We start from the raw sequence: 25,347 nt of genomic DNA, 5'->3' as shown, positions 1-25,347 counted from the left end.
CCTCAATGGGGAGATCCACCCGCTCAGGTTATCGGTTTACCATTATCATTGAAAGTGAAAGTAAAAAGAAAATCCCACATTTTGATATGTACCAAAAGAAGAAAAGTAGTAATAGAAAGATAGCAAAGTAATAGAGGAGAAATCTTCCAATGGGGGCATTAGTTCTGGTGACCTGGGGGTCCCCAAGATTTCCCCTAATTTGCAAGGATTTCCTCTCACTTCCTGTTTGACTATGGGACAAGAAGTGAAGGAAAACCTCTGCAATAGAACACAGATGGCAAAAAAAAAAAAAATTGACGGGTTATAATCCGTCCTTGCTCTATCCAAAATGAAAAAAAAAAAAAAAAGTTTGCCTTTAGTTCTACTTTAATGCAAGCTGATATATAACCCCACCCACTCTGTGAGACTCCAGTTTTTTGCTAGTTTTAGTTGATAGACCTCTTTTTTTCTTGGAAACATTTGTTTTTCTGACAATGGTATCCCTAGGTGTCAGGCCTTGGGTATCATACCCTGGACCCCACTGTGTGGGGATTGCCTGTTATTGCTATAGGCACTGGATCCTGTGTTAGGAGGTCACCTGGGCACATAGTTCAATGTGTGTTTTTAAACCGCAGGGTGCTGTCCAGATCCATGGTCCTATTCTGTGGTTCCCAGACCCTGAAACCTATGGGCAAAGCTTGTACCTCTAACAGGCCCAGCGACATGGATAAGGAATGCAGCAGCCTCCTAGTTCAGAGTAGGCTGCTAGGTAAATTTAGTTATCTCCTCTGTAACAGTGGAGCAGGGGTTTATTACTTGGGGTTGTCTCACAGGCTGCTGTTCTGCTACTCCTTACTGTCCTCTAAAATACTTCTAGAAGCATAGTGGGAGGGAGAGCTGGACAAGCAGCCTGAATATTTATGGAACTTCAGCCAATTGCTGGGGAGGTGCACCCAGAAGGTGGAGGGAGAGCCCATAAATAATCTGAGGCCTGGCTGCCAGGGTGCACCATTCCAAGAGTACAGTGCATTTTTTTTACAGAGTAGCCAGATGCCAAGCAGTCCTCAAGTTGTTCTGCGGTTCTGGGTTATCATATGCCCCCAATCCCTGTTCAAGTTACTATTCTAATGAAAACCCTAAAAAAATTCCCTAGACTCATCCTTGAGCCAGAGGAAGAATGGCAGACATGCTGTGGGGCTGGCTGTGTATGCGGTCAGTGGGGAAAATAGGCCCAAATTTATCAGCGGCTCCTTCGGGGGTAGCGCTACAGGTAAGTTAGGGTTTCCTTGCATTTTAAGACTGGGGATCAATAGACAACTGGAGTGCTTAGCACAAAATACAAATACTGTACTTTGACAGTGTTATTATAAAAGTGGCGGGTTTGGCATCCCATCTGGACCTAATCTTAGCAGTAAGACATATAGCTGTAGACATGCCTCTTGACTAACACTTCTGCCCACCGCCGTACCTGCCAAAAATGCACACAGCATGTTTTCTGTACTTCCATCTGCCTTCTGCTCCAGAGACACAGCTAGTAGAATATGGTCAGCACCTGGGTTATTGCAGCTCTTGTATTCTATACACGCAAAACCCCATTCCATCTGCATCCCATTCTGTGAGTACCTCCCCAGGGTTCCTCTCACTTAAGCAATGAACACAGATTCTGCTGTTGGCCTATAGGAAAGTCCGAACACTGTGCAGGGTGACAGCGGTTTCCTTGTCCTATTATGACACCACCACCCTCCTCTGATTCCAGCTGTCTCTCAGGTGCACATCATGTGGCCTATCTGACAAAAGATTTTCCTAGCACCAGGTCTAAATTCTTCCGAAAATTTTTAGCACCCCCAGAACCTTTGGTTACCAGGGGCCAACAGCGCTGCACTTCCTCTTTCTCCCCTGACTCGGCTTATAAATAAGTGGAAGCTCCAAATCTGTTTGGGGATGAAGTGGAGTCAAACAATGGTGATGCAGATATGTTAGCTGAAGCGAAGGTTCTATAAACCTTTTGCATTTTAAGAGCTACAAGCTTATGAACCTTGGTCTCTCCCAAACAGACCTGACATACTAGCACAAGGTCCATTATTCCTTTTAAAAACCATGTCCTGAAGAATAAGGGTATCTGTACCCTGTTATCCCAATCTTGGAGCACAAAAATAAACCCCTGCAAGATTTACTATTGTACATGGAAGACATTTATGCCTGATGCAATGTCAGGATGCTAAATCCCAGGGAATCTGTTGTTCATATTTTGTTCATATTTTGACTTTTCTTTAATCTGGTCCTGGTCAGTGTCTGGCACTCATAAGGGACGGGTTTCTGTCTTCTTCATTTCTCCAGAAGCCTTTTTCTTCACAATGCCTAATTTTCTTAAAGGAGCTGCTCCTATAAATCCCCCAATATGGCCCCTGTGTCACCTTGGGTGCCCAACCTGGTGCCTGCTGTACTTCAGAGGCACCCTTTTTGAGCCAATTAGGCTTATCCCTTTGGGAGGCATCACATGCAAGTTTGCATTCTTGGCAGCCACTACCTCTGTTAGGTGTATTTCTGAGCTGGCAGCCCTTTCTTGCAAAGAGGTTTTTCTTGTTTTACACAATGACAGGGTGGTCTTGAAAGCAAGACCTTTCCACCTTAGTGAGGATATAGTCCTCCCTTCATTCGGTCCTGCTTCAAAGCACGCCATGGAAATGACCCTACAGAGTCTCTTTATATCCGATCTTCAGGCTTTTGAGAATGTCCCTTCCTCCAACATTGCCAGCTGAATCAGACAACTTTACTACATGGATGTGCAGAAATGCAAAGGTCAAGGTATTTATGAAATGGTTACGTTAGAGCCCTAACCTCAGTCCCTTTGAAATGTGTCATGATCTGAAGAAAGCGATTCAAGAAAGGCATCCCATAAATGTACATGAACTGATGCAATTTTGCATACAGGAATGGTTCAGAATACTACTTAAAACAGATATACTTAAAATCTAAATTTCGTCTCTTTAATATAGAATAATTGTCACAATTTAATGTGGCAATGCAGTTTAAAAATGTCTTTCTCTTTTGTTCATTGACGGACACATCTCTTGATCTCTGACACTAGGCAGAAAAAAGTCTGGATACACCTTTGGACAGTCCCAGGGGATATACTCCCTCTATCTGCTATAGGTACTATATTATCCTAATTCCTTGCTGGGATCCCTGGTCCTGGCAATTTTTTTCTTTAGATAGAAATTTTCTCCTGTTTTTTTCCTGTGAGATCTACAATCAACTGCAGGACTGGGCAAGGGGCTGGATAATCTAGATCCAGTGGTCACCCCAGTCTGGCCAGCGAGTGTGCCCAGACCTCAGCTCCACGCTAGGTCAGCTGCGACATAGCCCCACCGGACTGGGGCTGGCCTGCAAGTTAAACACCTTGTGAGGTCGCTTACGACCGGGTCTCAGCCCAAGTCGCAGCGTTCCTCCTGGCCGACACCCTCCCCATTTCGATGAAGAGGAGGTTCTGTCTGGAGCGTTGCCCGCCTGGTTCCTGGTATGGTAAGTAACTGTTCCCCCCTCTCCCTATGGAGGGTTTTGGGGTGGATCTGGGCCCCTCCTTGGGATGGTTGGACCCCAGGGTTCCCCTTTAGGCAACCCCCTTCATCTGTCTCCCCCATCCCACCCCCCTCCACTTCTGCTGGGGCTGTGTGGGTGTTCTGGTCAACCTCCTGGGGTGGGGGCAGGGCGCTATGCTGGGGATGGGGAGGGGAGGTGCACGACCGCTCGATCGGCTGTGCAGGGGTGGGTTTGTACCTGGTGTGGGCTCCTGCCATGGCCTCCTGTCTTCCCTGTCCTTGAGGCCTAGGGATTCCTCCTGGGAGTCTCGGGAGGCCGCCATTTTGTTTTAGCATGTGTGCTCAATACACGGCGGCCATGTTTGTGTATTTCAGCAGTCATTTTGCGGTGGTTTGCCATTGAAAAAAGCGGCGGCCATGACTGTGGAGTCCTGTGGGCTGCAATTTTGGCAGTGGGAACCCCTCCTCATCCCCTGGTGCTGACTCCTGGATCTTTTCACTTCCTGATCGCCACACGTGAAGTGCAGATTATCTTGGTGGCTGCGTATGGCTGGGTGGTGAGTCTGGCGGGGTCCTCTCCCTCTCTGCTGAGGATCGCTTGGTGCTTTGTGCCTGGTGACCGGGTGGTGCTGCCAGCGCAGTGGGGGTTGTCCCTTTGCAGTGTTTTACACTTTTTTTGGGGTCCCCCTGGTGACTTATGGAGTCTTTGGAGCACATCTCCCCACCTGATCCCCTCTGTGGGGCCTCCGGGTCCCAACCATCCATCGATGCACTGACGTTGGGCCAAGGTCCTTTGTGTCCTGGGTGGAGGTGGTTTTTCGGGCGACGGGCCACCAAAAAGCGTCCCCAGCCTCATCTGTCTTGGTTTTTGGTCGCCACGGACATGCGTCTTCCTGCTAAGTCTACCACCACGCGCCCTGAAATCCTCAGATAGTGAGAATGATTCCTCCACATCTGCAGCCATGCACCAAAAGGTGCTGGAAGCACTGATTGTATCCATGCATGAGACCTTAAAAATGGAGGACGCAGTTGCGACAGAGGTGCAGGTTTCCTTTGGCACTCACAAGCCATCCAGAGTGGCAAAGGTGTTTCCTTTCTCTACCTATTTTGACAGAACTGTCGCCAAAGAGTGGGGCCAAAGCATCCCCTTGTGATCCCTAAGCGATTTGCTAGGCGATACTCCTATGAGGAGTCTCTTAAGAAGTGGACTGTTCCACGTGTGGTGGACCCTCTGGTTTCCAGACTGAACAAGGCAACCATGATTCCGATTGAAGAGTCCCCAGCCTTTAAGAATCCGGCTGACAGGAAGGCGGAGGCTGTGGCCCGCAATATGTACACTCTGGCTGGTTCAGCACTGAGGCCAGTATTCACCATTGCCCTGGTGTCACAAACTCTGACTGAGTGGGCTAAGCTTTTACGCCACGAATTGGAGGGAAAACATCTCCCTTCTGCCTTTGCTGAGCTGGCGGACCAGCTGGACCAGGGTCTGCGGTTCATTTGTGATGCCTCTTTGGATGTGGCTCCCCTAGTGGCTCGGCTCTCTGTTTCAGCAGTGGTCCTTTGACGTGTCTTTTGGCTCAAATGCTGGTCTGCGGAACAGACTTCGAAAAAGGCCTTGACTGATCTTCCCTTTCAAAGAGATTGCCTGTTTGGAGCTACCCTGGATGACATCATTAAGTCTCACGGGGGTAAAGAGTACCTTTCTTCCGCAGGCTACTAAGGGCAAAGACCCTTGTCGTAGACATGAGTCCTTCTCCGCTCATAAGTTTTTTTTTTTTTTTTTCCGTACCTCAGGGTCGACTAACAAGTGCTCAAAGCCTTTCAGGGCCTCCTCGGGAGGTTCCAAAGGAACCCCGTCTGGCAAGCCGAGAGCGGGCTTCTCCAGACCCACGGACAAGGCTCCTTCAGCATGAAGGTGTGACCTCACTCGTATCGGGGGTGGGGGGATGTCTTCACTGGTTTCCGGACCCGTGGACTTTTCTGGTACAAGACAAGTGGGTCCACAAAGTCATCGAGTTTCGCTCTTGTCCCCGGGCAATGTTCTTTCCTTCCAACTTGCTCCTGTTCCCGGACCGCTTACAGGGTCTGTTTGGGACAGTGCAAGACCTGTTACTTCAAGGGGCGATTGTTCCAGTTCCGACATCGGAACGTTTTCAGGGTTTTTACTCAAACCTGTTTACAGTTCCCAGGAAGGAAGGAAGGCCAGGTGCATCCAATCATGTACCTCACGGCACTGAACTGCTTTGTGCTGGTGCAGAAGTTCAGGATGGAGTCCATTCGCACAGTGGTGGCATCACTGCCTCAGGGGGATTTTCTTGCCTCTATCAACATCAAGGATGCTTACGTACCTTCACAATTCAATATGTGCCAGTCAACAGCGCTTCCTCCGCTTTGCCGTGGGAGAGGAGCATTATCAGTTTGTGATAAACCGAAGGAATTTGCTTTGCATGCCTTGGATGTGGTCCGGGAATTGGGGAGTACCTGGCAGCTACAGGGTCTTTTAGGAAGTCAGACTCACTATTTGTGATTATGGATGGGCATCGGAAAGGGTTGTCTGCTTCCTCTGCGACCATTTTGAGATGGATCAGATAGATGGTGATTCGGGCCTATTCCATTAGGAGAAGTTCCTCCTTTCCCTGTAACGGCACACTCTACTCGGGCGCTCAGTGCCTCCTAGGCCTTCCGTCATCAGGCGCCAGTGACACAGGTTTGCAAGGTGGCCACCTGATCGTCGGTGCACACCTTCACAAAGTTCTATAAAGTGGATGTGTTGGCATCTGTGGATGCTTCCTTTGGCCGCAAGGTTTTCCAGGCTGCTGTTTAAAGGACCTGGTCCTCTTTGAGGGTGTATTTCTTTTTTTTTTTTTTTTTTCAGGTGAGCTCCAGTTGTTTTGGTCGAGCTCCTGTTTACCTGGTTGGCTATAGTTTGCCTTGGGAATTTCTTTTTCACTGTTCCCGCCCCTCATATTTAACACTGTATTGGGACGTCCCAATGGTTAGGAATATCGGGAGCTGTGTCTGTCAATGAACGAAAGAGAAAATGGAATTTTTGGCTTACCACTCACCCCTCTGTGGAGTTGTTTTCTTCTGACGCTGATTGTAACAAAACTAAGTACCCCTAGCAGAGAGTGGGAGTATATCCCCTGGGACTGCCTATAGACATAGCCAGACTTTTTTTTTTTTTTTCCTGCCTAGTGTCTTACTCCTGTAGGGGCAGTATAACCCAATGGTTAAGAATATCAGGAGCTGTGTCCGTCAATGAACATCAGAGAAATGGATTTCACGGTAAGTCAAAAATCTAATTTTTTTCACAAAATATCCCTGATTAGAACATTTTTTCACAAAATATCCCTGATTAGAACACACAAGTAGTAGTAATAACATCCTTGATTCTTTAACTCTTTCATGTGCCTGTTTGGAATTCAACATCATTAAAGCCAAATCCCGCCCAATTCTGCCTCTGTATTATCAGGTGTTTTGGGTATAGAGAAATGATGACCTGTCCTGTGATTTAACTGATATGGTGGCTGCCTTGCAGTTGCACAGCGCTGTGAAATAATAGGCAAAATGGGACTCAATAAAAAGCAGCTGCTGAATGCCTTCTGACTTATCTTGAGTCATTTGAATGATAACATTGCCTCAGTCTAGTTCCACTTCAATTGCTGTGTAGGTCAGATAAGAAAGTGCTGTGCTGAGGTTATTGCCAATAAAGTTCCATTAAAGCTGAACTGTGGGCAAATAGATAAATGCACATATGAAATGCATATAGAGGAGCCGTTTTACCTGCCCAAGGATTTGTATTTCTTCAATTTATTCTTGAGATTTACACCTATTACATATTGCAGCCCTCTCCAGCAAGGTTGGAGATATGAATTTTGTTTTCTTCTGCACACTTCCTCCCGCACCTTTTAACTGGACAGCAAAAGGAAAAACCGGTTTACGCATTAATCTCAGTCACTCTGCTCTGTCGTCCTTTCAGTGTCCTTTGTTAGTACATGAGCACTTTGTTGACTCCTTGTGCTGCTTCTCCCTTCCTCATTCTGAGCTCTGCTGCACAGAGGATTGCACAAGGTGGATACCAAGTCAGGTTTACATACTTTCACTGCTTGCACTTAAAAAAAAAAATGTGGATTGATGTGTTAAAAACTTTAATGCATTATTTTCTGTCTTTTTTTACAGTGCATCCAGAAAGTCTTCACAGCGCTTCAGTTTGTCCACATGTTGCAGCCTTATTCTGAAATGGATTAAATTCAATATTTTCCTCAAAAAAGCAATACCCCATAATGACAATGTAAAAGAAGTTTGTTTGAAATCTTTGCAAATTTATTACAGATTAAAAATGAAAAAATCACATGTACATAAGTATTCACAACCTTTGCCATGACACTCGGAATTGAGCTCAGGTGCTCCTGTTTCCACTGATCATCCTTAAGATGTTTCTACAACTCGATTGGAGTCCAGCTGTGCTAAATTTAGTTGTATAGAGGCACAGATCTGGGGAAGGATACAGAAACATTTCTACAGCATTGAAGGTCCCAATGAGCACAGTGGCCTCCATCATCTGTAAATTGAAGAAGTTTGGAACCACTAGGTCTCTTCCTAGAGCGGGCTGCCTGGCCAAACGGAGCGATCGGGGGAGAAGGGCCTTGGTAAGGAAGGTGACCAAGAACCCAATGGTCACTCTGACAGAGCACCAGTATTTCTCTGTGGAGAGAGGAGAACCTTCCAGCAGAATCTCTGCAGCACTCCACCAATCAGGCCTGTATGAGGGAACAATGAATGCAGCAATGTATAGAGACATCCTTGATAAAAACCTGCCCCAGAGCGCTCTGGACCTAAGACTGGGGCGAAGGTTCATCTTCTGACAGGACAATGACCCTAAGCACACAGCCAAAATAACGTAGGAGTGGCTACAGGACAACTCTGTGAATGTATGAGTGCCCCAACCAGAGCTTCGATTTGAACCCGAATAAACCTCTCTGGAGAGATCTGAAAATGACTGTGCACCATCACGCCCAATCCAACCCGAGGGAGCTTGAGAGGTCCTGCAAAGAATGGGAGAAACTGCCCAAAAATAAGTGTGGCAAGCTTGTAGCACCATACTCAAAAAGACTTGGGGCTGTAATTGTTGCCAAGGTTACTTCAACAAAGTATTGAGCAAAGGCTGTGAATACTTATGTACATGGGACTTTTTCCCTTTTTTAATTTTAATAATTTGCAAAGATTTCAAACAAAACTTATTTCAAGTCATTTTGGGGTATTGTTTTGTAGAACTTTGAGGAAAATTAATGAATTGATTCAATTTTGGAATAAGGCTGTAACATAACAAAATATGAAAAAAGTGAAGAGCTGTGAATACTTTCCGGATGCACTGTATGTCTGGAGTTCAGCTTTAACTATAAAATGTAGAGGCTAACCTTTTTTCTTCATCCTTGACCTTGATTGTTTAAAGTATTTATCAAACATTCAGCTATTTCTTAGATAAACATTCAGATATTGTTTCAATGAAAAACAGATCACATTTTATTCATTTATAAGTAAAAAATGTCAATTTCCTAAGGGTTCGCAAACACTTTTTTTTTTGTCACAACTGTAAATACACCTAAAATTTTCATCATACTCTGTTTTATTAACTAAGTTCATAATGAGCAACATTTAATTATTACTTTGCTCAGAATGATACGTAATCATAATGAAATTCAATTTTCTCTAATTTAGTAAACTAATGTTTGGTGAAATTATGAATTCATCACCTCTAATGGGTGGAATTTGTATTCATAAACTGAAGAATAAAGTGTAAAAGTGGAGAAGATAATTTAATCAGGATAAAGTTTAGGGAATGAGAATCTGGGAGCTGAGCCAGATTTTACCCTGGGGTAGTAACTTGAAAGCAAGAGGATTTTGCTAATTGTGCTGCATTCTGTTTAGTAAGTTTGTGGCACTGAGCAACAGACTATGAGGGGAAAACTTCCCAAACTAGGAGGAATTCCCCTCTTATGCTTTGTACACGCGCAACGATTATCGGCCGACCGATCGGCCGACTTTTGTCCAGTGTTGTTGTGTTGGTTGAAATGTGCTCTAGACTGCACACGAATTTTCTCGGCCAACAAAAATCTACTTCAGAAGTGATGTCATGTGATGGTTTACTTTCCGTGTGTTTTTTCATCTCTGAGCATGCCTAGTCTTGCTCATCAGATTTTTGTCTCCCGAAATCTGTACTGACTGACGGAAAATCGGCCGTTGTGGTGACGGCCAACAAAAATCTTATAGCCTGCACACCAGATTTTTTTTGGCCGAAAAGTTGGAGTCGGTTGTCGGAAGCATCATACTAACAAGCCGAAAAACGGCCGATCGGACGTTAGCCGAAAATTCACGGCCAACTATCGACGCCTGTGTACGGGGCATTAGACACTTGACCCTTGAACAGGTGTCCGCATTAGAAGACCTTAACCTTAACCCCTTGTTCTGGTGATAACTGTAAAACGTTGGACTTCCCATCACTGTCTTGGTGACCATGGATACCAGAAGAAACTAGGCAAATCTTTTTAAGCAGGACACAGACACCAAAAAATCCTTGATAGGGGTTCTAGTTAATCCCTACTCTCTTCATATATGTCTATATCTATATTTTAACTACTTGCCACAAAATCACGTACCTGTATGTCATTTTGCTCAAGTGGTTGTATTGGGGTGATGCCTGCTCGCCTGTTATTACAACCCCCCCTACCCCCGTCACGCAGCCTTCCACGGCTTGCCTGGGCTCTCCTGTCCCACTGGGAGACCCAAGCCACCTGCTGGCCCATCCGCTGGCTGGCCAGAGACCCTAACAAAGCCAAAATCTGAGAATTTTTTAAAGGGGCAGTATAAAAATAAAATAAATAATTGAAAGCGCCCCATCCCTTCATGCTCGCGCGCCAAAGCAAACTCATATGTAAGACGCGCCCGCAAATAGAAACAGTTTTCATAACCACGCGTGAGGTATCGCCATGACCGTTCGAGCGAGAGCATTAATTCTAGAGCAAGACCTCCTCTGTAACTCTAAACAGGTAACCGTTACAAATATTTAAAGCGTTGCCTGTGGAGATTTTTAAATACTGTACTTCCACCAGTGTGCGCAATTTTAATACATGACGTTGGGTATCTATTTACTCTGCGTAACCTTTCACATAAAAAAAAAAAATTTAGCCAACTTTACTGTTTAGTTTTTTTTAAATTAATTGAAGTGTATTTTTTCCAAAACAATTGCTTGAAAGACAGCTGTTCAAATATAGTGTGACACAAAATGAAGTGTATAGTGGGGTTTGTACATATTTTTTTCATTCTAGTCTGGGTACAAAAAAAAAAATCTAAAGTGTTTTTTAAAAAATAAATATTTGATACCATGACAAGGGATTCCCAGATCTCCACAGACTAGCTAATGAGACAGCAGCATTGCTTGCTTTAATATGCCGTTTGTCCATCTATGTGTATGTCAAGCCAAAAGTGTTTTTCTTTGGGTAGAATGGGTTGAAAGCTCCTCCTGTTGAGTTTTTTCCTAGGGTAGAGTGGGAAAGGGTTAGAGATAATGCCGCTGTAATACTACCATCTGAGGCTTCATTAGGAAGATTTCCCAGAATTTTCTAACAATACAGGCAGGAATAAAAATGTTTTTATTTTGTAGGAAAAGTCTAGAACCCCTGTCAGATTTGTAATTCTCTGTGTCTTTGCTGTAGATTTTCGCCTCACTTCTTCTGTCAGCAGAGTAGGAGGTAAGGGAAAAAAACCCAACAGGAGATTCTTATCCTTTCCTGCTCTAAATGGAATTTTTTTTTTTGGCTTGACATATACTTTGTTACTTTACACAGGTTTGTATATTGTACCTTCTGGGGGGCTTGATTGTGTGTAGGCCATGACAAGGATTTCCGAGATCTCTACAGACTAGCTGGAGAGACCGCAGTGCTGCTTTCTTTAAGACAAAATTTGTCCATTTATGGGTATGTCGAACCAAGTCAAGAGCTCCTCCTCTTAGGTTTTTTCTTAGGGTAAAGTAGGGACGGGTTAGAGCTCCTCCTGGCATTGTAATCCTTCCCAGCTCTAAATCAGATGTTTTTTTTTCTTTGGCCTGACATATACTTTACGTTTATATACTGTTGGTAGCGGTATTTTAGATGTAATGGTAGATTGATTGGCAGCATGGACAATATCTCATTGTGTTGCGTTAATAATATTTTATTTTACTTTCACAGGAAGGAGATAGTTGGGAAATCATAGAAGGACTAAAGATAGGACAGACCAGTGTGCAGAAACCAGAAAAACATGAAGGATTTATGCTAAAGAAGAGAAAATGGCCATTGAAAGGCTGGCACAAAGTAAGTTTTGTTACGGGATGAAAAAAGTTTGACTATAGTCTTCAAAAACACCATAAAATCCTTTTATTCTTGAAAGCCGTCAGATGATTCAAAAGAACACAAACACAAAGATAAAAGTGTAGATGCTACATCCGGAGTTGTACACCAGTGAATATTTAGACAGGCAAGCACTGGATTTAATACTAAAGGGAATTCAGAATTAGGGTATTGTGCTGCTGATGTGATCAGTAAGGTTATATACTTGGCAGTCAGTAAGCATGTTGACTTCTGCCTGGAAGGGCTTTACTTTAGATTATCTTTGAGTCACAGGCATACAACATAAATGTGACTATAGCAGTCAGTACTCTTAGACAGAAATTTGTTTCTTGAACACTCATCAGAGATTGAAAGTGCTGTGTTCCTTGAGTAGGTACAATACAGCCATTGTGGACTGACTACAGTAAACCCCCGCTCCCTCGCAGTTCAGTTTTTGCGGTCCCGGTATATTGCGGTTTTTTTTGTAATGTTATTTTACTATATAAATCATTAAAAATGAAATATTTTTGTGTTTTCCATAGCTCGTGCTATGTCTCTCAGTATCTTTTATGTGTTTAAATGAGTTTCTATTGTTTTAAAAGTGTGTTTAACCCCTTCCGTACCGCGTCATGTCAAATGACGTCGGCACAAATCCTTTCTCGATCCGGGCGGACGTCATATGACGGCGCCCGGATCACCCCGCTACTGCGCGCCCCCAGGAGCGCGCAGCGCGGCGATCGGGGGTGAGGCTCGTCCCTCGGACTGAGCCCAACCCCGATCAAGGTAAACAGCCAATGAAATTGGCTGTTTACCACGTGATCGGCTGTGTCAATCACAGCCGATCACATGAGCGGCTCCAGCGCGAGCCGCTCGTTCCTTCCTTAATGCGCGGCGATCGGGGACGAGGCTCGTCCCTCGGACAGAGTCGATCCCCGATCTAGGTAAAGAGCCAATGAAATTGGCTCTTTACCACGTGACCGGCTGTGTCCAATCACAGCCGGTCACAAATGTCATCAGAGAACACGGTAACTAGCTGTCACCGTGTTCTCCTCCTCACACACTGATCCTGTGTGAGGAGGAGAGTGTGGTAACAGCTAGTTGCCAAGTACAGTGCACCCCAAACACACTGATTGCCCCCCCCCCAATAAAGAGCACCTGTCACTAGCCCATCAAAGTACCCGAGTACCTGTCACCAGCCCATCAGGTACTCTGATGACAGGTACTCGGGTACTCTGATGGGCTGATGACAGGTACTCGGGTACTCTGATGACAGGTACTCGGGTACTCTGATGACAGGTACTCGGGTACTCTGATGACAGGTACTCGGGTACTCTGATGACAGGTACTCGGGTACTCTGATGACAGGTACTCTGATGGGCTGGTGACAGGTACTCGGGTACTCTGATGACAGGTACTCGGGTACTCTGATGGGCTGGTGACAGGTACTCGGGTACTCTGATGATGGGTACTCGGGTACTCTGATGACAGGTACTCTGATGACAGGTACTCGGGTACGCTGATGACGGGTACTCTGATACTCTGATGACAGGTACTCGGGTACTCTGATGACAGGTACTCGGGTACTCTGATGACGGGTACTCGGGTACTCTGATGACAGGTACTCGGGTACTCTGATGACGGGTACTCGGATACTCTGATGACGGGTACTCGGGTACTCTGACGACAGGTACTCTGGTACTTTGAGTACCCATCATCGGAGTACCCGAGTACCTGTCACCTACCCATCAGAGTACCCAAGTACCTGTCACCTACCCAACAGAGTACCCGAGTACCTTCCACCTGCTCATCAGAGTACCTGACACCTGAAGTACCCGAGTACTTGCCACCTGCTCATCATTACCCATCACTACTCATCAGTACTCATCAGTACCCATCAGTACCTATCACCTATTAGTATCAGTACTGATCATCCGTACCCATCATCAGTACAGTATCAGTATCACCTATCAGTATCAGTACTACTCATCAGTACCTATCACCTGCCTGTCACCTGCCCATAAGAGTACCCGAGTACCTGTCACCTGCCTATCGGAGTACTCGAGTACCTGCCACTTGCTCATCAGTACCAGAGTACCTGTCACCTGCCCAGCAAAGTACCCGAGTACCTGTCACCCTTCATACAGCCACCATGTCTAAGTCCAAAAAGGTTTATATACGTCGCCCGTTTAAACCTAAATACCGGTGTTATGGCAGCAGATAGCTGCCATAACCCTGGTATTTTTTTAAACGGTGGACGGTTGGCTTTCCGATAAGGGTGGTCCCAGCGGCGGATTCGCCGCGGGATCACCCTTCCGGGGTGGCGGAAGAGGTGCCCCCCCCCCTCCCGCTGCATTCTGGTCCTTTTCCCCGTTTACCGGACCCGCCGGCAGCGGGGAAAACGATCCGGTCCCAGATCCTCACAGACAGGATGTCGAGTGAGGGCAAGCTTGCCCTCACTTGACTCTATGGTCTTGGAGGACCGGAGCTACGGCAAACGTCATTGCCTAGCAACCAGTTTAAAGGTCCCTTTTTTTTTTTCATTTTATTGAATTTTTTTTTTATTTTTTTTTTTTTTATTTTTTCTATCTTTTAGTGTACTTGTGAGATCTGAGGACTTTTTGACCCCAGATCTCACAAAAAAGAGGTCCTGTCGTACCTTTTTCTATTACAAGTAATGTTTACATTTCTTGTAATAGAAATAAAAATGATCAATTTTTTTTTTTTTTTTAAAAAACAGTGTAAAAATAAAAAATAATAAATAAAATAAATAGTAAAAAAAAAAAAAAAAAAAAAAATTAAAGCGCCCTGTCCCCGCGAGCTCGCGCGCAGAAGCGAACGCATACGGAAACCCCGCCCACATATGTAAACAGTGTTCAAACTACACATGTGAGGTATCGTCGCGATCGTTAGAGCAAGAGCAATAATTTGAGCCCTAGACCTCCTCTGTATCTCAAAGATGGCAACCTGTAGAAATTTTTAAAATGTCGCCTATGGGGATTTTTAAGTACCAAAGTTTGTCACCATTCTGTGAGCGTGCGCAATTTTGAAGCATGACATGTTGGGTATCTATTTACTCGGCGTAACATTATCTTTCACATTATGGAAAACAATTGGGCTAACTTTACTGTTTTCTTATTTTTTAATTAAAAAAAGTGATTTTTTTCCCAAAAAATTGCGTTTGGAAGACCGCTGCGCAAATACGGTGTGATAAAAAATATTGCAATAATCTCCATTTTATTCTCTAGGGTCTCTGCTAAAAAAAAATATATAATGTTTTGGGGTTCTAAGTAGTTTTCTAGCAAAAACAACTGATTTTAGCTTGTAAACACCAAATGTCAAAAATAGGCCTAGGCAAGTGGCTAGGATGCATGATGATGCTCCTTGGATGTTTAGGCCCCTCTATATGGCTAGGCTGTGAAAAAGTCTCACACATGTGGTATTGCCATACTCAGGAGGAGTGGCAGAATGTATTTTGGGGTGTCATTTTTGCTATGTACATGCTATGTGTTAGGAATATTCTATAAATTTACAACTTTGTGTAAAAAAAAAAGTTTTTATTTTTTTCCCACATTTTCCAAAAACTTGTGGAAAAAAATGACATGTTCAAAGGACCCATAATGCCTCATAGAATATACGTTGCAGTGTTTGCTTTCCAAAATGGGGTCATTTTGTGGACTTTTCCATTGTATTGGTGCTCTAGGGCCTTGAAAAGTGTGATAGGTAGTAAGAAAGTTTTATGTGTATTTATGCTCCTAAAACGCCTTATGGTGCTACTTGGACGTGGAGTCTCTTTTTGTGGCCAGGCTGTGTAAAAGTCTCACACATGTGTTATCACCATACTCAGAAGGAGTAGCAGAATGAATTTTGGGGTGTCATTTTTGCTGTGTACATGCTATGTGTTAGAAATAGCTTATAAATTGACAACGTTTTGGGAAAAAAAAAGAAAAAAAAATGTTTTCTTCATTTTCCCAAGAATTGTGGGAAAAAATTATAACTTCAAAAAACTCACCATGCCTCTTACTAAATACCTTGGACTGTCTACTTTACAAAAAAGGGTCATTTGGGGGGTATTTGTACTGTCCTGACATTTCAGGGCCTCAAGAAAGGAGATAGGCCATCAGTACATCTGGTGTGATCAATTTTCAGTAATTGTTACCATAGCTTCTAGACTCAATAACTTTCACACAGACTAAATAATATACACTAATTTGGGTTAATTTTACCAGAGATATGTAGCAGTATAAATTTTGGCCCAAATGTATGAAGAAAAATTAATTTTTTGCAAAATTTTATAATAGAAACTAAAAAAGATTTTTTTATTTGCAAAATTTTTGCTCTTTTTTTGCTTATATCACGGAAAAAAAAAACCCCAGTTGTGATCAAATACCACCAAAAGAAAGCTCTATTTGTGTGAAAAAAATGATAAAAATTTTGTTTGGTTACAGTGTAGCATGACTGAGCAATTGTCATTCAAAGTGTGAGAGTGCTGAAAGCTGAAAATTGGTCTGGGCAGGAAGGGGGTCTAACTGCTCTGTATGGAAGCGGTTAAAGACCTTAAAATGCTTTTACACGTACAGTGACAGTAAAAAAAACATGCCTACAATGCATTTTAATAGGGTTTTTCTATTTCGCGGATTTTCACTTTTCACGGCTGGGTCCGGAACGTAACCCCCGCAATGGAGGGGTGTTTACTGTACTGTTACTGTACTGTGCTTATTTTCAGTGTTGTCTACTTATGACTTTAATGCAGCTTGTGATGTGGTGTGCTCACTACAACTAATATTTATATGACCTAAGGCTTCAATCAAAACTGTTTAAAAGCTAAACATGATCATTTGCCCCAAAATGGATCCTAACACTGGAGAGGAATGTTTGTAATTTCTGTAGTCTTCGTCCATCACTAGCTAGATGTGGTATAACAAGCTGTCAAAAGTGGCTTGCCCATAACGTTTAAGGATATACTGGTGTAATTGTGTAAATGTGTTAATTTATGGAGTCTACAAAGAATAATTTATTTTTATTACAGAGATTTTTCGTCCTAGAAAATGGAATATTGAAATATTCAAAATCGCCCATCGATGTAAGTACACTAGCATTTGGGTCTAGTTTTCTGCACTTAGCTTTTCTCTTAACATTGAGAAATGATTTAATGTCCATCATGTAATTGATGGTTCTAAATGGAAGAAAATTTGGTGGGCTTTTGTGTTAATTTAATAATGTACTACTTTTCCTATTGGGTTTTATGATTTTCCTGTAGACTCAGAAAGGAAAGGTGCATGGAAGTATTGATGTTGGCTTGTCTGTCATGTCCATAAAGAAGAAGGCACGGAGGATAGACCTGGACACAGAGGAAAACATCTACCATCTTAAGGTTGGGATTTTGGACATCTGTTTCTTCTCTGCTCTTTATTTATTTCTATATTCTCTGGAATAGTAGAATAGATTTTCTTTCTCAGTTGACCCCATCCGGTTTTCTTGTTTTAACCTACTTTTGTAGCTTTTGTTTATCTGTTGTAGCTCTGATTTTTATCCTAATTAAAAAAAAGCACTGAACAGGTTTTCTTCAGTGCTACACTTTAATGTGGCAAAAATGCAGACTGACAAAACTGATAGCAACCAGTTGGCAATTAACTTTTACTGTTTTGACTGCTATAAACTCAAGGTGAAATCTGGTTGCTATTGGTTACTATGCTTTCCACAGCAAAATTGCATGTTTATTTAAAAAACTAGAGCTTTGAAAAAATAAACCATGTGTGTGCCTTTTTAAATTTCAGTGGTCCCTACAGTAAAACAGTACTCCACCTATGATGCTTCTTCATTTTAGCTTGAGTGATTGTTTGATCCTCCCTCTTATCCACCTTAAGATGCTGTACACAGGCATGCTATAGCTGGTACATTTTTCAATTCAACTATTGAATATGGATTTTCCTCTCTGTAGGTAAAATCTCAGGATACATTTGATGCATGGGTGCCAAAGCTAAGGCATCACAGACTTTACCGTCAAAATGAAATTGTGCGGTCACCAAGAGATGCCAGCTTTCATATGTTTCCATCAACATCAACTACTGAGTCTTCACCAGCAGCTAACATTACAGTGCCAGAGGGAAAGGTATTTGTTTTTTTTGTTTTTTTCTAGCACTTAAAAGCACCTAATAACTGTACATCTTTGAGTATTTTTGACTTGTATGCACAATATGATTTGCGGTTCTAGAAGGATTTATGACTTGTATACACAAAATGATTTGTTATCTGATTTAAAACGGTTTATTCTTGTGTTTTTCAGTTTGATAAAACTTGCATACTAGTTAGATAAAATTTTGTATTCAACTAGCCTAGTCTAGCAATTTCTGGCTTTTGTGTCCTAAATCCTGATTTACTTCACCTTTCTCGGTTTGATGAGACCATCCAGAAAAAGAGCTACACTATTTCCACTTATTGGTGGGGGGCTGTCCAGTGATTTAGATCCCTAAACTTCATTTCTTTTGGGGGAGGACTGTGAAGTTGAAGGCTCTGAAAACCAACCATGCTAAGACAAAAATGGCTGTTGAGGGATGTTCTAATGTTGCTTATTTTGTTCTACATACATACATACCAGTTGCACTCTTTCCACTTAGTGATACTGTTCAGTGATTCCTAATCGTATTGTTTTTTGGGAGATCACTGGGAAGTTGGAGGCCAGCTCTGAAAATCAACCATGCTGAGACAAACTGGATGTCAGATGTTCTACTGTGGACTCCTATTTAGCACTTCACTTAGCAACACCAGTATGTCTGATTTTGGAACTCATACTTCACACTGTGCTCTTCATGAGCAAAATGAAAAAATGCCCAGCACCATAACTTTGGAGTGGGGGGTTGGTGTGACGACTTAACTCAATGTAAGCTTTGACAAGACCACTTGGAGATTACACACAACCTATTTATTTTTTTTGACAGCTGAACAGAGTGACAGGGACAGACTAAGGTAAGGTGAGGGTCGTAATTTAAATAACCCTCTCATTTTGCGCTGCATGGACACAGTATAAGGTTACTTCTCTCTTTTCCTGGTGGATTTCTGTAATGATCAGTACACAGCCATGCACGATTTGCATTCTTTCTGCAATGTTCAAACCTACCGGGTATAAATGCTTGCCCTCTCCATCTGCTGGACAGCATTCAGCACTCTTGTGTGATCATGCTGCAGCTACTAACCTAGTCTTATCAGTAGACCTTCTATTGGGACCAGAACAACTTAGTAAGTGTCTGATCAAATATATTGTGATACAGCAAGTGGCTATTATGTTTTCCAATCTGTTTCCAGTCTCCCTTGGCTTGTACTCGACATCTATCTCTGTCTGCTCCCAGCTTATTTTAAGGGGCTAATTATAGTTTATATACTCTGTCTGGCACCATTACTATGATTGTCTGCTGCCAGTCCTAACCTGTAGCCCAACCCTCAAAACCCTCAGAAAGCATTTTTCTTGTCTCTTCCCTTATATGAAGGAATAGATACATTGTGGACTCCTATATTTTGCTGTGGTGCGCTTTCATCTGTGAATACTTCTTGTTCTTCACACTTTTATGCATTAGAGCTGCCTATCGGAGTCAATGTACTCTGCCTGGTTAATTCCACCTCACACCATTTTACTAAGATACTTGTCCCTATCAGAGCCTTTCTCTTGCTTGATCATTTCTGGTGGGATATTCTGTTTTGCTACTTGCTACACAACGTGTCAAACACACGGCCCGGGGCCGAATCAGGCCCGCCAGGTAAGTTTGTGGCCCTCACACCCAGGGCTTTTTTTTTTTTCAACCAGGATATGGTGGAACTCTATTCTGTCACCTCCGGCTCAATCCCTCCACTCCCCTTTCACCACTGTCATTTGTAAACACAAAAGTAATCTGTGGACAGCTTTCCTCTCAGTGGCTCTCACAGACCCCTGCCTGACCTGCACTCACAGCAGGGACAAGGGAGGTGCAGTGTTGGATGGGATGTCAGCCTGTTAAAGAGTTGAACCCTGCATGCTGTACACGGTACACCCCAAACACTGCACTCTGTATGTAGCACAGTCCTCGACCCTGCACTTTGTACACAGCTCACCCCTGAACTTTGCACTCTGTACATAGTGCATCCTTGAACTAAGCTTCACTGTGCGATTTGGCCACATCCACTGTTTGTTGCTGTTCAGCAATTGGGCGTGATTGAGTTGCTCCACCTATTCTCTGAGAAAAAAGCCCTGGATAAATTTAAATAGTCTTAAAGATACAATTTTGAGGTCAACCACAATGCTTATGCGGCCCACAATAAAAATTGAGTTTGCCACCCCTGTATTTATGCTTTTGGCCCTCGCCATGAGACAATCCAGTTGGACACCATTAGCGGCTCTGGAAAAGACTAGAAATAATGCCAATAATAATGCCTGCATCTCAGAGCCTTTTGTAACATGCAGCTGACACAGGATCCACCTTTTTACATTACAGCGTTTACAAGCTTGTCTTCTTCAGTGCATCTGTTTGCTGGTCTCTTGCCTGCTAATCATATCATGCCCCTGGTCCTCTTTTCCTTAACCAGTCCTGTTTGTAAACACCAATTTCTCTTTCATTCAAAATCCATTTCTCTGATGTTCATTGACGTTCACAGCTCCTGATCTTCTTAACCATTGGGTTATACTGCCTCCTACAGGAGTAGGACACTAGGCAGAAAAAAGTCTGGCTACGCCTATGGGCAATCCCAGGGGGTATACTCTCTGCAGAGAGGGGGTATACTCTCTGCTATAGGTACTCAGTTTTTTTTTTCCTGCCTAGTCAGGAGTAAGGACCTAGTTCCTTGCTGGGTCCTGGCAATTTTTTCTTTTTAGATAGATTTTTTTTATCCTGTGAGATCTACAGTCAACTGCCAGACTGGGCGATGGGCTGGATAATCTAGATCTAGTGGTCACCCCTAGGTCAGCTGAGACCTAGCCCCACTGGACAGGGGCTGGTCTGCGAGTTAAACACCTCGCAAGGTTGCATGTGATTGGGTGTCAGAGCCGAGTCGCAGCAGTCCTCCTGGCCGACAGTCCCCCCATTTCGATGGAGAGGAGGTTCTGTCTGGAGTGGTGCCTGCCTGGTTCCTGGTATGGTAAGCATCTATCCCCCCTTCTTCCCCTCAAGGGTTTTGGGGTGGATGTGGACTCCAGCGTTCCCCTCTTCCCATTAGGCACCCCCCCTTATAGTGGCCCCTGTGGGCCATCTCAAACCCCACCACCCTTTCCCCTCCACTTGCACTGGGGCTGTATGGTGGCCTGATCCACCTCCTGGGATGAGGGCAGGGTGCTGTGCTGGTGATGTGGGCGGGGGGTGCGCCGCAGGTGACCAGGGATTGGCTGTGGGGGGGGGCTGTACCTGGTGGGGTCTTCTGCTAGGGGCCCGCCTTCCTGCCTGTCTCGTTTTCTGAGGCCTAGGAGCTCCTGGGTCTCTGGAAGCCTTGTGGTGCAGCCATGTTTGTGTAGTCCGGTGGCCATTTTTCGGTGGTTTGTCATTGAAAATAGCAGTGGCCATTATAGTGGAGCCCTATGGGTCGTAATTTAAGTGGTGGGAGCCCCTCCTCATCCCCTGGTGCTGACCCCTTGATCTTTTCACTGTGCAGAGTGCAGAGTATCCTGGTGGCTGCAGGTGCCTGTTTATGCTGGGTGGTGAGTCGGGTGGGGTCCTCTCCCTCTCTGCTGAGGATCCGTTAGGTGCTTTGTTACTGGAAACCAAGTGGTGCTGCTGGAGCAGTGGGGGTGTCCCTTAGTGTTTTTTTACACCTTTTTTTTGTGGGGTCCCCCTATTGACTCATGGAGTCTTTGGGGCCCCTTTTTCCCACCTGATCCCCTCTCGGAGGCTGCGGGGGCCCTCCGGGTCCCAACCATCCATCGATGCACTGACGGAGGTCCTGGAGTCCTTTGTGTCCCGGGTGGAGGTGGTTTTTGGGTGATATGCTTTCAAAAAGTGCCCCCCACCTTCCCATGTCTCATCTGTCTCCTCGGATCCTAAATCTGTTTCGGCCACCGCAGATGTGGGTCACTCTGCTGGGTCTGCGACCATGCGTCCTGAGTTCTCAGATAGTGAGGATGATTCCTCCACCCCTGTAGCCATGCACAAAAAGGCGCTGATGGATGCACTGATTGTATCTGTGCATGAGACCTTAAAAATGGAGGACATAGCTGAAGCTGTGACAAAGCGGCAAAGGTGTTTTCTTTCCCTGCCTATTTAGACAGAATGGTCACTAAAGAGTAGGAACGGCCAAAACGTCCCCTTGTGGTCCTTAATTGGTTTCCTATGCAGTACTTCTATGAGGAGTCCCTTCTTAAAAAGTGGACTGTTCCACCGATGGTGGACCCTCTGGTCTCTAGATTAAACAAGGCAACCATGATTCCGGTTGAAGAGTCCCCGGCTTTCAAGGACCCGGCTGACGGGAAGGCGGAGGCTGTGGCCCGCAATATGTAAACTTTGGCTGCTTTGGCACAAAGGCCGGTATTTACCATTGCACTGGTGTCGCAAACTCTGACCGAGTGGACTAAGCTTTTACGCCATGACCTGGAGGGGGAGTAGCTCTCCCCCTGCCTTTGCTGAGCTGGCACACCAATTGGTCCAGGGGCTGCAGTTTATCTGTGATTCCTCTTTGGACGCGGCTCCCCTAGTCGATAGGCTCTGTTTCAGCAGTGGTCCTTCTGCGTATTTTTTAGCTCAAATGTTGGTCTGTGGATCAGACTTCTAAAAAAGGCTTTGACTGATCTTTTGGAGCTACCCTGGATGACATCATTAGGGTTTCACGGGGGAAGGGGGGAGAGTACCTTTCTTCCGCAGGCTAGTAAGGTCAAGGACCCTCCGTTGTAAATGTGGGCCATCCTTCTCGGCTCATACGTTTTTTTGTCCCTCAGGGTCAACTGACAAGGGCTCAAAGCCTTTCAGGGCCTCTTCAGGAGCATCTAAACGCGGGCAAGGCTCCTTTAGCATGAAGGTGCGCCCTCATCCATATGGGGGGGTGGGGGGGATGTCTTCGCTTGTTTCCGGACCCCTGGACTTCCCTGGTACAAGACAAGTGGGTCCACAAAGTCATATGGTCCGGCTACAAGATCGACTTTCACTCTTACCCCCAGGCAAGGTTCTTTTCTTCCAACTTGCGCCTGTCCCCAGACCTCTTGCAGGGTCTGTTTGGTTCTGTGCAAGACTTGTTCAAGGGGTGATTGTCCCGGTTCCGACATTGGAACGGTTTCAAGGTTTTTACTCAAACCTGTTTCCTGTTCCATGAAGGCAAGGTGGGTCCAATCCTGGATCTCAAGGCACTGAACTGCTTTGTGCGGGTGCCTACATTCAGGATGGAGTCCATTTGCACAGTGGTGGCATCGCTGTATCAGGAGGATTTTCTTGCCTCGATCGACATCAAGGATGCTTACCTTCACATTCCAATATGTGCCGGTCACCAGCACTTCCTCCGCTTTGCTGTGGGAAAGGAACATCATCAGTTTGTGGTGTTACCCTTTGGTCTTGCCTCTTCTCCTTGGGTCTTCACAAATGTGTTAGCCCTGTTGCTAGCTTTGTTAGGCCAACAGGGGATCACGGTACTGGCCTTCTTGGACGACCTCCTTCTGTAAGGGGAAGCCCTCGAGAAAGTCCCTGATATAGTGGCTTTGTGCTTTGGCACTTAGACTGGGCAAATCCTTCCTCCTCTTGTATTGGACAATAGTCACCACGGATGCCAGCCTGTCTAGCTGGGAAGGCATCCTCGGCAAAAATTCTGCTCAGGGGATCTGGACACTGGAAGAGTCCAGACTGCTGATCAATGTCTTAGAACTCCGAGCGATCAGACTGTGCCTGGAACATTGGACAGATCATCTTCAGGGATGTCCAGTGAGCATTCAATTGGACAATGCCACGGCCGTGGCTTATGTCAATCACCAGGGGGGCACAAGAAGTGTCCTGGCGGCTCTAGAGGTATCCGGCATTTTAAGGTGGGCAGAACAGTTCGTTCCAGCCCCCTCCGCCGTACATATTCCTGGGGTGAAAAACTGGCAGGTGGACTACGTCAGTCAGCAGGTGTTGAACCAAGGGGAGTGGTCCCTTATTCTGGAGAAGTTTTATCAGTTGTGTCTCAGGTGGGACACACCTGAGGTGGATCTGTTGACGTCTCGGCTCAACAGAAAGTTGCAGAGGTTTGTGTCTTAGTCACTGGATCCTCTAGCAGATACCACAGATGCGCTGGTGGCCCTGTGGGGTCCATATCGTATGATTTACACCTTCCCTCCTCTTAAGCTTCTGCCAAGACTGCAGGATTGGGACAGAAGGGACTCTGGTCATCTTGGTGACCCTGGACTGGCCTTGCCGAGCTTGGTATGCCGATCTGGTGCAGCTGGTTGCCGACGTTCTTTAAAAGCTTCCTCTCAGGGAGGATCTGCTGTCCTAAGGACCAATATCCCATCCTGCTTTACAGTCGCTGGCTTTGACGGCTTGGCTGTTGAACGCCAGGTGATGATGGATAGGGGTTTGTCTGGGTCAGTTATTCCAACGGTGTTAAAAGGTAGGAAATCTACTTCTAGAAATATCTACCATTATACCATTGGTGGCTTGGATCTTGACCTTCCTTCAACAGTGGGGGAGGGGGTTAAGCAGAAACTGGCTTGAGTACTATCAAGGTCCAGGTGTCTTAACGGTCTTCTTTCAATGGCCTTTGGTCACACACTCCCTGGTGCGTAGTTTTCCTCCGGGAGTTAGGCACTCGGCCCCTTCAGTGCGCTCTTTGTTGCCGCCTTGGGACCTCAATTTGGTGCTCTCAGTCCTCCAGAATCCTCCTTTTGAGAATCTTCGGGAGATTCTCCTGCTTAAACTGTCCCAGAAGGTGGCCTTTTTAGTGGCCATTACCTCTGTGTGCAGGGTTTTTGAATTGACGGCGTTATCCTGATGTTCACCTTACTTGGTGGTTCACAGAGATAAGGTGGTTCTTTGCCCCTGCCCACCGTTCCTTCCAAAGTTTGTCTCTGATTTCCATTTGAATGAAGACATTTTGTTGCCTTCCCTGTGTCCTAGGCCAAAACATCCGAAAGAAATTGCCTTGCATGCCTTGAATGTGGTCTGGGCAATTAGGTTGTACCTGGCAGCTATGGAGTCTTTTTAGAAAGTCCGACTTACTTTTTTGCTCACATATGGGCCTCGGAAAGGGTTGTCTGCTTCTTCTGCGACCATTTCCAGATGGATCAGATAGACGGTGATTCAGGCCTATTCCATCAAGGATCAGGTTCCTCCTTTACCTGTAAGGGCACACTCTACTGGGCGCTCAGTGCCTCTTGGGCCTTCCGTCATCAGGCGCCAGTGATGCAGGTTTGCAAGACGGCCACCTGGTCATCGGTGCACACATTCACAAAGTTGATGTGTTAGCATCTGCGTATGCTTCCTTTGGCTGCAAGGTTTTGCAGGCTGCTGTTTAGAGGACCTGGTCCTCTTTGGGGGTGTGTTTTTTTTTTTTTTCCA

The 25,347-nt window shown here is 45.0% G+C and overlaps 1 protein-coding gene across 1 annotated transcript in view; it reads left to right on the top strand.

Annotated features, from left to right (window-relative positions):
* Positions 1-25,347, top strand: part of OSBPL6 (oxysterol binding protein like 6) — a gene marked incomplete at its 3' end in the record, with an annotated part of 388,621 nt that overhangs the window by 230,373 nt on the left and 132,901 nt on the right. The window contains exons 4-7 of the mRNA XM_082261776.1: positions 11,744-11,866; positions 16,908-16,961; positions 17,139-17,252; positions 17,820-17,990. Coding sequence (XP_082117902.1) covers positions 11,744-11,866; positions 16,908-16,961; positions 17,139-17,252; positions 17,820-17,990 — 462 coding nt within the window. The remainder of the gene's footprint in view (positions 1-11,743; positions 11,867-16,907; positions 16,962-17,138; positions 17,253-17,819; positions 17,991-25,347) is intronic.

This window comes from Pelophylax lessonae (genome assembly GCF_965119305.1).
Source record: "Pelophylax lessonae genome assembly, chromosome: 6".
NCBI lineage: Eukaryota > Metazoa > Chordata > Amphibia > Anura > Ranidae > Pelophylax > Pelophylax lessonae.
Note: the sequence above shows the minus strand (reverse complement) of the source record. Positions and strands in the feature narration are given on the sequence as shown.